Source organism: Drosophila obscura, unplaced genomic scaffold, assembly GCF_018151105.1.
Source record: "Drosophila obscura isolate BZ-5 IFL unplaced genomic scaffold, ASM1815110v1 contig_192, whole genome shotgun sequence".
In the NCBI taxonomy this organism is placed as follows: domain Eukaryota; kingdom Metazoa; phylum Arthropoda; class Insecta; order Diptera; family Drosophilidae; genus Drosophila; species Drosophila obscura.
Genome location: NW_024542781.1, coordinates 1758626 through 1770664, shown reverse-complemented (window position 1 = coordinate 1770664; position 12039 = coordinate 1758626). Strand labels below are relative to the sequence as shown.

Here is a 12039-nt window from a genome sequence, read left to right as displayed (position 1 = left end):
TCCTGGTTGCCAGCTGTGGGCCACCATTCATCTTTCAAGTGCAGCAGAGATTGGATTACCAGGTTCGGGGGAGATATACGCTGACAGAACTGAAGAAAGGGAGAAGAGGAGCGAACCCTCCTCTGAGACTAAAGACCCTCTGAGAGAACAGACAGACCCTCGAATCCCAGACACAATGCAAAGCAGTAAGAAAACTACAAGACTCGGCCGTGCCGAAGTTTGTATACCCTTTAAAGTTAAGGGACCAATGACACACAAATATTAGAGACTGTTTGCATGTAAACATTTGGATTCGGCTATTTATGCACATCAGGAATATAGTTTATGCCTTTATGCCTAACTTCTGTCAGAGTTAAATATACTCTTTCCAAGGGTATAAAAAGGGAGAGAAAGAGATCCAACCGAAACCGAAAAGACAAACGAAGGAGACAACGAGAAGACACAGCGGACCGAGCAAATACACTTGTTCGGGTAATCTGTTTTTCTGTTGTTGTATGTTTCTGAAATATGATGCCGACAAGGCGCAGGTCATAAATAAACCAAAGACACGATCGAAAGACAGAGAGGAAGAGGGAGGGAGAGAGTACCAATGGAAGGCAGGAAAGTGTTGTAAGATAAGCGTTAGATAAGCGCCGGCACACGGGAGACATATGTACCTGGAGAATGCATCAGGGGAGAAGTGCAAAGAGTGGATCGTGGAGTGTGGAGTGTGGAGTGTGTGCCCCAAAAGTGAACACTTCCTATTTTTTCTCAAAAATAAAAGTTCTTTGGGTTATTGATAAGGAGAGGCAATGAATGAAAGTTGTATAGTTTTTTTGTGTTTTGGATGTTGGATGGTTTACAATTTCCTGGAAGAAGTGGAAAGAGAACATCCATTTGGTGTTGTTTTTACTAATATGAGATATCAAATAGAGACCCATGAAAATGGGAAGAGGGGAAGAGATTTCTTTCAAATTATTTTGGAACTTCTGTATAGAATTCCTTAAAAGAATACTTATATGATATTTCCCCCACTTACCTGAACTCAAATGGATTCCCGGCAAAATCACCGACGATTCCGCTTTGAAGCCTCCCGTCTGAAGACCACTGCTGCTCGTTGGCTTCTCCATTGCCATATCCAGTGTGGTGGATCCATCCAATTCGACGAGGGTGTTGCCCTTGAAAAGCCCCGCGCTGCGGTACTCCTTTGCAAAGGGTGTCGCCGCCTGGGCCGCCCCCGAGACCATTAATACTAGCCACACAATCTGGCACATTATTTCACTTTGAGCCACTTCTCTCGGCCACATCGTGGACAGCTTGCACACAGGTTGCACTCCACACACAGACACTCATACAATATACAAGGGGGGGGGAAAACGACGCTCCAGTCTATTGGGGGAATTATAATTTAGACGACGCGTGACACTTTCAATTAACACCGAACACAGATCACGGAGTGTGCGAAAAAAAATGTATAACTTTTGATCATTAAATTAGTTAAAGTCGAGCAGCGCGACACCGCGACAGTGACTTGACTTTGATGCGGACCGTAAATTAAATTTTGCTCTCTTTTTGCGGCGCTTTTATTTTTTTCTTTTTTTTCTTATGTTCCGCCAGTTAGTGAAATTATGTGTGTCAGCAATTAGTGGAGACGACCGCCGCCCGTCCGTCCGTCAAAGCCAGGGGCTGGCCAGGGCCTTAAGTGTGTCACACGATTTTGGGCACTGCAAAAGATAACAGAGATGGGGATATACGATTAGTATGGCTTTAAGGAAGAGAAGATAATGTGCATGCAAATCACTTAAAAAAAAAAACCTTTAGGCAGCAGAACAAACACTAGAATTCAAATAACCACTGCACACCGATCGTTAAGTGCGATTTTTATCGAAGTTTCGTTTAATTTGGAAAGTTTTATTGGATTATTTTCCAGAAACACAGGGTCAAACAACGTATCACTTTTATGGCAGCTGATTTTTCTGATTTTGGTCAAATTTGGCACGATTTCACTTGCTAATAAACTGGATCTATAAGGTTAAACTATTTTTGTTACGAATCCGTCTTTCCGACCGATAAATTGGAGAAATGACAGTAATGGGGCAGGGTAGGAAATTCCTTCTCTACGCTTGGCCAACTTCTCCGAACTATAGAACTGTCTGAAAGGTTTTACTAACAACAAAACTATCCCATATCACTTATTTAATAATGTAGTTTACTGTACATACATTCATATGTCCACATATAACGTTACTTTCTGCCTATGCCATTCCCTCATTCTCATTCCTAACGGAACACATTGCCGACAGCTGTTCGAAATGCAGTTATGTTGACATATACTACGAGCGCAGGCGCAAGCGCCGTTTCAGCGATATTTGCTATCAATCAAAACACAGCCACGTTAATTTCCATATAAATTTCCCCATAATCTGGTGGGCATGCGCGGGACGGGACGGTACAGGACATGGAAGAGCGGATATAAGCCCATGAAAATTCCATTCCCGCAATATGGAAATGAAGTAAATCAGAAAAAAAATCCCACAATAATCCCAGCCTCTCCCACGCCCCGCTCTCAATGATATGAGGCTGTGCGTGTGCGAGGGAGAGATGCGCCCTTAGCGCCGCTCATAAAAATATCAATGGAAGCGGTAAGAGAGAGAGGGAAATGAAGCGCAGCGGAGGCACAAACACATGGCAGCTGCTGTCTCGCTCTAACAGCGCTTAGGGGGAGCATATAATTAAAAACAACAATAAAAACTGATGGATGGACACACAGACACACGCACACACACCACACACACTCGCACACAACCAAAAAGGCTTTGAATAAAAACGAGTTTTAACAAAATATTTTTGCATTGCACAAAAAACAAACACACTCCAATCGCACGCGCACAACCAAAAAACAAACAAAAAGGCAATATCAAGACAATAACCCTTTTAAGTCATATCCGCTAAAAGGGGCGGGCAAGAGAAATAGCGGCATGCACAGGCAAGTGCAATGTTTGTTATTGCATGTCTTTGCCTGTCCGCTGCTTATTTGTGCAACAAAACGAAATTGGCAAGAGAACTTTCCTTCGGGATCTGACCCATACCTTATTTGTTTGTGTTTCTTAAACAACTTTTCATTAAATTTGTTTATTCCTTTTTGCACTTTCGTCTCACTGTCTTTTCGAACTAACGGTGAATGCACGAAACGTATGGCGCACGCGAAGCCAACGACAAATTCATAGCCGCAAAACGACCGATCGCCTTTGTTGTTAACTGGGATGACAAACAGTTCGTAATTCCACAATACGAAATTTTTGGTCCAAATGAATATCTCGACCAACAACCAAACGAGCGCGCGCAACGAACCGCAAGATCTAAAATTTTTTTTCAAACTATTAGAGGTGTCAAACAGTCGTGGGCACTATCGATAGTATCGATATTTTACTGATGGCCTCTACTATCGACGGTTTTGAGACTATCATGATAGTATCGAGCTACAGTCGTTGCGCTTTTGATATGTTTGGATTGGCTGCTATAAAATACGAAGACAAATTTGTAAAAAAATCGACAGGTGGCATCTAATTTTTACAATGGACAAGTTCCTAAAAGGTTTCAATGGTTTTTTAATAATTATTTCAGCCCGATACTATCACGATAGTATCGATTGTTTTTTCAAAACATTCGACGTTGATATTCCTCGATATTGATATTCCGTTTAATATTACCAGCTAGCTGGGACTCTCAGCCATAAACAAATAATTTTATCCGATAGATACATACATTTTCTACAAGATTGGCAAGTTTTCAGAAGTCCTTTTTATTGGATTATTTACATATTAAGGTTCAAACAAAAACAGCATAAAACGAATTTGTCGTCGTTTTGTGGCGCTGCCAGACTCGTGCAATTCGTAGTTGCTGCGGGCTGCCATACCGTGATATTTTGTGATATGAAATTCGTCAATTTTGATATTCAGTTTAATATTACTAGATAGTTGGCCCTCTCAGCCGTAAACAAATAATTTTATCCGATAGATACATAAATTTTTTTCAGGATTGGTTAGTTGTTAGAACTCTTTTTCATTGGATTGTTTACATATTAAGGTTCAAACAAAAACGGCCAAAGCATAAAACTTAAATGTTGACTAAATGTTACGTCAGTGTTGCTGGTCAACCAAGTATCTTCTATGCGTATGTACTTTAATATACCTTATTTCTTTTAATTGGTGTTAAATGTTTTGTTCCAAGCTCCATTGAAACATTATTTATGATTTTATACTAGATTGACATGGCTTTTACATATTAATGCACATGTTTGTGTGTTATAAATACATTTATCCCGGTTCTGATACCTATTATTGGTAGTCGAGAGCTGCAAAACTTTGTTTAAAACTCTTGAGAACAGAGACTGAGTCGTTTCTGCATTAATTGGAGCCTGAAATTACAAACAATATCTCAAGTCCATAATATCCATTTTTCCAAGGTATGCAGATTGTTGCTCATTCCGTGCCAAAGTTGCACAACAGTGCTGCTAATTCATTTCCCCATGTTGCTAAAATTTTTCCCATACAAATCAAATGTATCATACGGGAACGCGTATGGAATGACGCAACAATGAATCTTTAAGTGTTTTGTCTATTTAAAAAATAAAAAATATAATTCATAATATTTCATAACATTTTTTTGATTGTATCTATTGTGTCCTTTATTTCAATAACATTTCTTTGGACCTGCTTGAAGGAGCCCTCGTCAAAGCAGCATAGCTTGGACGTGTCTGCAGAAAGTGGCAGTGTCTTGTACTGCTTCTCCTTGACGAACTTCCAGATCCTTCTTTTTTGTTTGAATTTGCAGGATTTCCCGGGCACAGGAGCCAGGGAAGAAAAACCAAGGCAATCCGGCGATTAAACGGGACTTAACCCACTTAACACCCCTCCCCAATATTTAAAAAGTTATCGAAAAATGTCAGTTTTTCAATTGTGATCACCGCCATCTGTTGGTAGTTACATGAATCTTACGTGGGAAATGTTAGGCATGAGACTGTTAAAAAGCAGTACTGTTAATCTAACAGAAAAACTGCTTGCGTACACTGCTTGTCTATTATGCTTGCTTGTTAGTGCCGCCAAAATTTAAAATAATATGTGAAAAAGGAATTAAAATATTTTCGCATTGTTACAAAACAACACTAATTTACAACATTAAAGATTTAAAATTGGCAATGTTAAAGTGAACGTTTTTAACTTCTAAAATGTTCTAAGCTTATTCGCTTTTCAACCAATGAAAAGCCTTGAAATTTTTAACCAATGAAAATCAACCAATAGGAAACTGGCAAAAACAGATAGTATTTTTGGTACAGGTCACACTAGTTTTTTTGGCTGGTTGGTCACACCAATTTGATTTGAAAATGCGCACGCCCTTCCGGGAAAAAAGGACCTCATGCATGTCCTTCGTACAACACCCCTAACGTGCGGGGTTAAGTTTCATTAACAGTTCGGCCAATCAGCGCCTCGCAGCCCTTGGCTGCAGGTTGTTGCAGGACGAAGTTTTTTTATTAAGCAGAATTTAAGGCGTCTTTGCTGTTAATTCTTTTGATGTGGCGCATAATTTGTTTGTTTTTGCTAGCGCCGGCAGCGTCAGCGCAGGATAAGCGTCGCTGTCGCTGTCGCCGTTGCCGTTGCCGTTGCTTGACCCAAGAGGTGTCCCGCTGCCGGCCATCGGAAGTAACGCCAATTTCAGTCGCTCGCCGATTATACAAGCGATTAGTCGTCCATAAACGAACCGAACCGAATCGCCTCAAATGCAACGCCAACACCAAGATCTGGTGACCGCCGTGGAGGGAAATGCTGGTGGGGATCGCATCACGACCCAGTCCAGTCCCATTCCGTTGCAGACAGACACAATTATCACGACGACTCCGCCGCAGCGTCCATCGTCGCCGCGACAGTTCTTCGAGAGACTCTACGGGCACCTCGAGACGCGCAGCAGCGAGAGCGGCGACATCGATGTGGTGGGCACCCACCACAAGCCTCCGCCTGGCTGCGACACACCCTACCACAGCGATGGCGGCAGCGTCTCGTCTCCGGACATTTCAATCAGCGATGAGCGCGTGTCCCTCGTTGGATTTCCCTCATATGACTTTTATGGTGGCTCCAAGGACTCGCCGCAGAAGCACAGCTACGGCAATACCCTGCCTGGAATTACGCCAGGACACGGAGCTCCCGTGCCCGTACTGCCAGCGGGATTTCCACCCGGCTTTCCTGGTGATCCGCATTTCAGCGCTGGATTTACGGCCTTTTGTGAGTAGAAATAGTAGTTTAGGGGGCTCGAAAGATCTAACCTAAGATGGAGTTGTGTTTGCCAGCAGATTGAAGCTGCAGATGAATAGCTTACGGATATTTGAGAATGATCCTAGCGATAATATTGAATAGATATTTTACTTGGAATTGAGTTCTTTGGATACAAAATTGAGTATCGGATATCTTGATGTCGGGGAACGCGTGATTTGGATTTCAATTAAAAAGTTGTTGTGCCTGCCCCAAAGACAGATTAGTCCTTAAATTGCGCCTGAAATCACTGTGGACGCCATCTAGTCCGAAAACATAATAAATTAGCAGTGGAAATATGATAGATAGATAGATGAATTGCTACAGGAAAACTGTAAGCAAAACCTCAGCTAAGGGACACCAACCCACAGCTACAAAATTCCCTGTAGTTTCCCAATGATTCTTTGATTGGAATCATACCTCAAATCAACGAACAACACATTTTCAGCAGCTTCTTTGCTTCTCAACCCTTAGATCTTATTATGAGGTTTGTTGTTCTTAAACGCTAAGTACATGAGTAAATTTCAGCTACTACGAAATGTTTCCTAACTACATATTGTAAAAACCATACATTTTGGTGTAATTTTTGTTTGTACTACTTTGAGGGCGTCTTTGGAGTGTTCGGGTCCTCGGTGGCTCCTGCTGGGTGCTTCTCGTCGTGCAGCAGCTTCATGTTGCGTAGCTCCAGGCTGAGGAACATCTTCAGGTTCGGATCGGTGATCTTGTTGAGAACTATCTCGCGGGCACGCTCATCATTGTTGTCGAGTAGTTTGGCCAGAGTCTGGGCGTAGTCCAGCCACACGCAATTGGCACAGCCGGACATGCAGCATGTGGTGGGCTCTGGCGGTATCTGAAGGTAGAAAAATCTCTTGCAAAATTTCGAAAGGCAAGCTAAGATCTTGTAGAACACTTACCACAATGTCCTTGGGCGTTTTATCGGCCAAGTGCCGGGCCAGGGAAGCGATGGCCCAGCGTCTTCCTCCACCTCCTCCGCGCCTGAGGAGCAAACAGCGCGGGCAACTGAAGCCCAGAGGAGCCAGCATTTTGCACCAGATCTCGGGAATAGCACCGAAACTCTATGACTGGAAAGGCGTTGAGGAAGTGATGAGCATTTCACACGCCTCCTCCGAAAGACAGGTGCCGCCGAGAGCAGGCCACCAAAAAACTTAGTTCCGCAGGAACTACAAAAAATCGGATGCAGAAAAAACCCTGATTAAGTGCAAGTGATATTGAATATCCTTTCAGCAAGGATTATGCAGAAATCAGCAATGAAAAAAGCTCGAAAGCATGGACGGGGGGGAATTGGCCACACAATGAGAAATGGGGAAAAGAAATTAGTTGGGGCAGCGAAAATATGAAAAAAAAATATGAATGAAAAGAAAAAAATTAAAATGCATTCAGCCGTGAAAGTTTTCGTTTACTTGCGGCATTTTCGTTTTCTTATGCGGCTGAAGAGGTTTGCGGTTGGCGGCTTGTGGTGGGGGGATTCGATTCAGGTGTGTGTTCAGGTGTTGCAAGAAGGATAATGAAAAAGGATCATGCCGCACTGAAGGCAGTGAGGCAAATGGATGGGTAATCATGGAAGCAATTGATGAAATTGTTTGCCGGTGCAAAAGTTTAAGTTATTCGAGGGAGCTCTAAAGAAACATCATCATGATTTAATTTTTGATTCTTTCAAGTTACAAAAATAACATTTATTGGAATAAAATTCCTTTTAAATATATTTATATTGAAATTTTCATTAAAATAAATTTAAATTCTAACTTTTTTATTGATATCTTATTAAAGATACTTTTTTTTTTATTGCTTAAGGACATTCTCGTTGATGTTCGTCCAAGTCCATATATATTTTTTTATATACATCCATAAAAATCAATACCTTGAAGACTCTAGAAACAAAGAGAATATCCTAAAATATATCACATTTAATTCTATCCTTTATTCTTCTTTAAAAAAGTTCATGAAATATGGATACAGCATTTTCGTAAAACAAATTTCCGTTGAGTAAAATTAAGGAATTGATGAACATTAATGACCTTGGGTATTCTTTTTGATATTTAATTGGGTCGTTTGGGTATAGATTTTATATGTAGTTCAAAAATTGATAATAGAACTCACAGATAATCGCGCTCTACTCTTGGAGATCCATAATATCCTTAATTCAAAATTTTTTGCACCCAATCGCTGTCTATAACGAAGCGTATTGCTCATTGCTGTCGCAAGAAAAACTAAATCAAACGAAAATCTATGAAATCTATACCCCCCTCCCACCCAACCGTGTCACATATTCATTTACAATATTCATTTAGCCTCCAAGCAAAACTTGTACAAATCATAAGTAAGCCAACAAAAAATTAGCATTGTAATTGAGAGCTTGACAGGAAACCTAAAAAAACAGACGGACACACACTCTGGCCAAGGCACCAGAGATAGGGGGAACCACAACAGAACCGTCCAAAGGACACTTGCATATCGAATTTCACACGTGATTTCAAAGACGAACAACAACAAAAAAAAGTGAGAGCCAGAAAGGAAGAGGAAGGCTGGCGGAAAGCAGAAAACTTAAGCCTGTTTTGTGGCAAAAGGGGTAATCAAGCAAAAACTACTCGTAGAGATTAGCAATGTACCCTCCTCCTCCACTGGCAATCCGTAGCACCCAAAATCTGCTTTTTTTATCTATATCTTTATCTTTCAACACCCACGGAAACAACTTGTCAGCTTCGCCTTGTTACATCAATTAGAAGTCTCTAAAGCCCACCGAACAATGTTATGCGCTAAGCGGTGTGGATGGTGCCGCCACGCCACACGGGAAGGTTGGGAGTGGGGAGTGGGGGGGGGCATAATGTGCGGTTGGTTGGACCAATTCGGCGACAACGACTGAGCCCGATACGACACCGCACAGTCAGCAAATGCAAACAAACGAATAGTCGGACGGATGGATGGATGGATGGAAAATATGAATGAGGAGAGTCCTCACGGATGATGATGATAATGATGATGATGAGGGTGATGGGGGAGGGGAGGGCTGGGCAGCTGTTGGCATTGTTAAAAGTTTCCCGGATCAGCAGCATAGGATTGCTTGCCCAAAACAAGAAGAAGATGATGATGTAAAAAAAAGGAAACTTTGAGCGGACTGGAAAACACGTGTAAAATGCATTCACTAATGTGCAGCACAAACGCGATGAAGCACAGAACCCCCGGCCAAAGGCGGTGGTTAATTATTTGTTTAACTTAACAAAAAACACGCAAACCACATTCGTAATCGTTTAGTTCATCGAGGACTTGGCTGGATGGTTTCTTAATGTAAGATTAATTTCGCTCTAACATCTCTATTGTGTGATGGGCATATGAATAGGCAGGGGACTGGGCATTGGAATTGATAAGGGAAATAGTTCCGACTATGAATAAACGTTTAGAAATTTTAGGGGAAATCAAATCGTGATCTATTTAGCCATTGAGTCGGGCATGGGGAATACTTATGGCTTTGAAAATGCCTTTAGAATAAATGCGAATGATGATTCGTGGACTAAGAAAGAAAGGAAAGGACTGAGAAAAATGTATGAATATTGCAGCTATGAATATCTCATTTGCTGTGGGTTTCTGATATATATTTGAACTATTTGAATCCCATTGAGATACATGACCAGGGTAAGGAATAGATGGAAATTTTAATATATAATACCTACCAACATTTTGCTACCTTTATGCTACCAATATTTCAAGAATTTTAAGGGAAATTTGGAATTCGATGAAGGGTTTGGCCGTGAATAAAAATACCCAGCAAGGGGCAAAAATTGAGTATAGTTACGAATAGAATGTGCAGTCGATTGGGAAAAGATATGGCCCGAAATACGAAGGAATACATCGAGTTCAAGTCGATTGGGAATAGATATAACTACAAAAAATCATCTCTTTAGCTTATGGCTAAAAATATCTATAGTGGCAACCATTTCTATCCCCATTTCTCTCTAACACCAATTCCTCTCCATTTTTAGTGGCACGCCGTCGTCGCAAAGAGGGAAGACAGCGTCGCCAGCGTACCACCTTCAGCACCGAGCAAACACTGCGCCTCGAGGTGGAGTTCCATCGGAACGAGTACATCTCCAGGAGTCGCCGCTTCGAGCTGGCTGAAACGTTGCGGCTCACAGAGACGCAAATCAAGATCTGGTTTCAGAATCGTAGGGCAAAGGACAAGCGGATAGAGAAGGCGCAAATCGATCAGCACTACAGGTGAGTGGAGCACCGAAAAATGGGGAATGTAAATGGGAATGGGTTTCCCTTTGAAACGGAAGTAATTCAAGGAAATGTCACAATTTTAATTGATGTCCCTCCCACATAAAATTAACACGAAATTAATTTTACGACATTTATGCGCACACAAACGCAATTAGACAGCGGGGACATATCCTTATCATGGGGGAGAGCGGTTGGGTTGTTGTGGTGTTGGTCGTTTTCCTCAAGCCGAATGCGAGTATTATTTGATGTAATCAATTTTTCAGAAACTTTGTCGTGGCCAATGGTTTTATGAGCTCTATAATGGGTCATCAGACTACATCGAGTTACGCCGCCCCGGCCAGCAGTGCGACGCCGTCCCTTCCACATGGAGGAGGCATCGGCGTGGGCCTCGGCTACTATCCAACGCCAGCGGCGACGGCAGCGCTGCCAAAGGACAGCACGCAGGGGCACGTAAACAACAATGGAGGAGGACATCCAGATGCTAATTATATAGACATCGACGAGCGATACGAGACGCAGCCACGCCGACGCCTTCCCTTCAATATCAGCAACAGCAACAGCCACAGCAGCGGCGTCGGTGGCGGCAGTGGCAGTGGCAGTGACAGCAATCGAGCAGTCAATACTTGCTAGCAATTAACCAGGCAGCTAGTTTTAATTGAGCTTTAACTTAGATTTAGCCACTAAACTAATCATCAGCTTAAGCTAATTACCGAATAAATTTAGCTGAACAACAAAACACTAAACCAACGTATTTCTCTGCTTTTCTCACCTTTTAGACACTAGTGAAAGTTTATATAGAGCATTTGCACACTCTTAGCCCCCGCAGGCTTTTCTTTATATAAGAAAATAGACGAGAAATATTTGTTTTTAACAAATACAAGAAAAACTAACAAACAATAATGCAGCCCTGCGGGGCAAACAGCTGTTGCTTAACAGAGACATGTAAAGTGCAACAGTGAAATGTTAATCACAATGTTAGCATTAACACAACGCATCTCCCAAATATTTTGACATTCGGTTTAATATTACTAGCTAGCTGGGACTCTCAGCCCTAAACAAATAACTTTATCCGATAGATACATAAATTTTTTTAAGAGATTGGCAAGTTTTCAGAAGTCCTTTTTATTGGATTATTTACATATTAAGGTTCAAACGAAAACAACATAAAACGAATATGACGTCGTTTGTGGCGTTGCCAGACTCGTACAATTCGTAGTAACGGGCTGCCACCATGATATTTTGCTACCCGTTTCATTACCGATTCGCTTTGAACTGAAAAAGAAGATAAATTTTCCGCAAATAGGAAGAAGAAGACAAAAATATCTTACGCAAAAAGGAAGAAGACGAGCCTCTGCGGAAAATTTTAAGCCCGTTTAACAGAGGCATGTAAAGTGCAACAGTGAAATTTTAAGCACAATGTTAGCATTAACACAGCATTAGCGCAGCCTAAATTTTCCTTTTTTTGTTTTCCTTTTTTATTTAAATCCTATTTTACAAACAATCCAATAAAAAGTGAGTACGT

The 12039-nt window shown here is 41.6% G+C and overlaps 3 protein-coding genes across 8 annotated transcripts in view; 1 reads left to right on the top strand and 2 right to left on the bottom strand.

Moving 5' to 3' along the window:
- The window catches only part of LOC111067669, a 36701-nt gene extending 33339 nt beyond the window's left edge, over positions 1-3362 (bottom strand). Inside the window, exons 1-2 of one of the 5 annotated variants that reach the window (XM_022356914.2) lie at positions 3069-3362; positions 1019-1703 (exon numbers count right to left, since the gene is read on the bottom strand). In XM_022356914.2, the coding sequence (XP_022212606.2) occupies positions 1019-1286 (268 nt within the window). In that variant the 5' untranslated portion in view covers positions 1287-1703; positions 3069-3362. Of the gene's footprint in view, positions 1-1018; positions 1704-1780; positions 2070-3068 lie in introns of those variants that run through there. The other 4 variants (XM_022356916.2, XM_022356915.2, XM_022356917.2 and 1 more) reach the window with 4 other exon arrangements.
- A 2316-nt stretch (positions 3363-5678) lies between these two features.
- Positions 5679-11147, top strand: LOC111067690 (homeobox protein rough). The gene is made up of 3 exons (XM_022356945.2): positions 5679-6254; positions 10277-10511; positions 10781-11147. Exons 1-3 carry the CDS (start codon positions 5756-5758, stop codon positions 11145-11147), a joined length of 1101 nt encoding a protein of 366 aa, XP_022212637.2. The 5' UTR covers positions 5679-5755.
- Positions 6734-11423, bottom strand: LOC111067693 (oxidoreductase-like domain-containing protein 1). Of its 2 annotated transcripts, XM_022356949.2 has the most exons (3): positions 11287-11423; positions 7196-7462; positions 6734-7131 (listed from the first exon to the last, which is right to left on the bottom strand). In XM_022356949.2, the coding sequence occupies exons 2-3, from the start codon at positions 7322-7324 to the stop codon at positions 6877-6879; spliced, it is 384 nt and encodes a 127-aa protein (XP_022212641.1). In that variant the 5' UTR covers positions 7325-7462; positions 11287-11423; the 3' UTR covers positions 6734-6876. The 2 variants fall into 2 exon arrangements, with proteins under 2 accessions (XP_022212641.1, XP_022212642.1); XM_022356950.2 differs by lacking the exon at positions 11287-11423 and having other exon boundaries at positions 7196-7474.
- Between the last annotated feature and the right edge of the window lie 616 nt (positions 11424-12039).

What these genes read in the sequence shown, in the direction of transcription:
- LOC111067690 (XM_022356945.2), top strand. Translation starts at nt 5,756, where the DNA reads ATGCAACGCCAACACCAAGATCTGGTGACCGCCGTGGAGGGAAATGCT. An exon ending in CGCTGGATTTACGGCCTTTT is followed by an intron (nt 6,255 to 10,276) that starts GTGAGTAGAAAT and finishes CTCCATTTTTAG; the next exon opens with TGGCACGCCGTCGTCGCAAA. An exon ending in CAAATCGATCAGCACTACAG is followed by an intron (nt 10,512 to 10,780) that starts GTGAGTGGAGCA and finishes TCAATTTTTCAG; the next exon opens with AAACTTTGTCGTGGCCAATG.
- LOC111067693 (XM_022356949.2), bottom strand. Translation starts at nt 7,324, where the DNA reads ATGCTGGCTCCTCTGGGCTTCAGTTGCCCGCGCTGTTTGCTCCTCAGG. An exon ending in AAACGCCCAAGGACATTGTG is followed by an intron (nt 7,132 to 7,195) that starts GTAAGTGTTCTA and finishes TTCTACCTTCAG; the next exon opens with ATACCGCCAGAGCCCACCAC.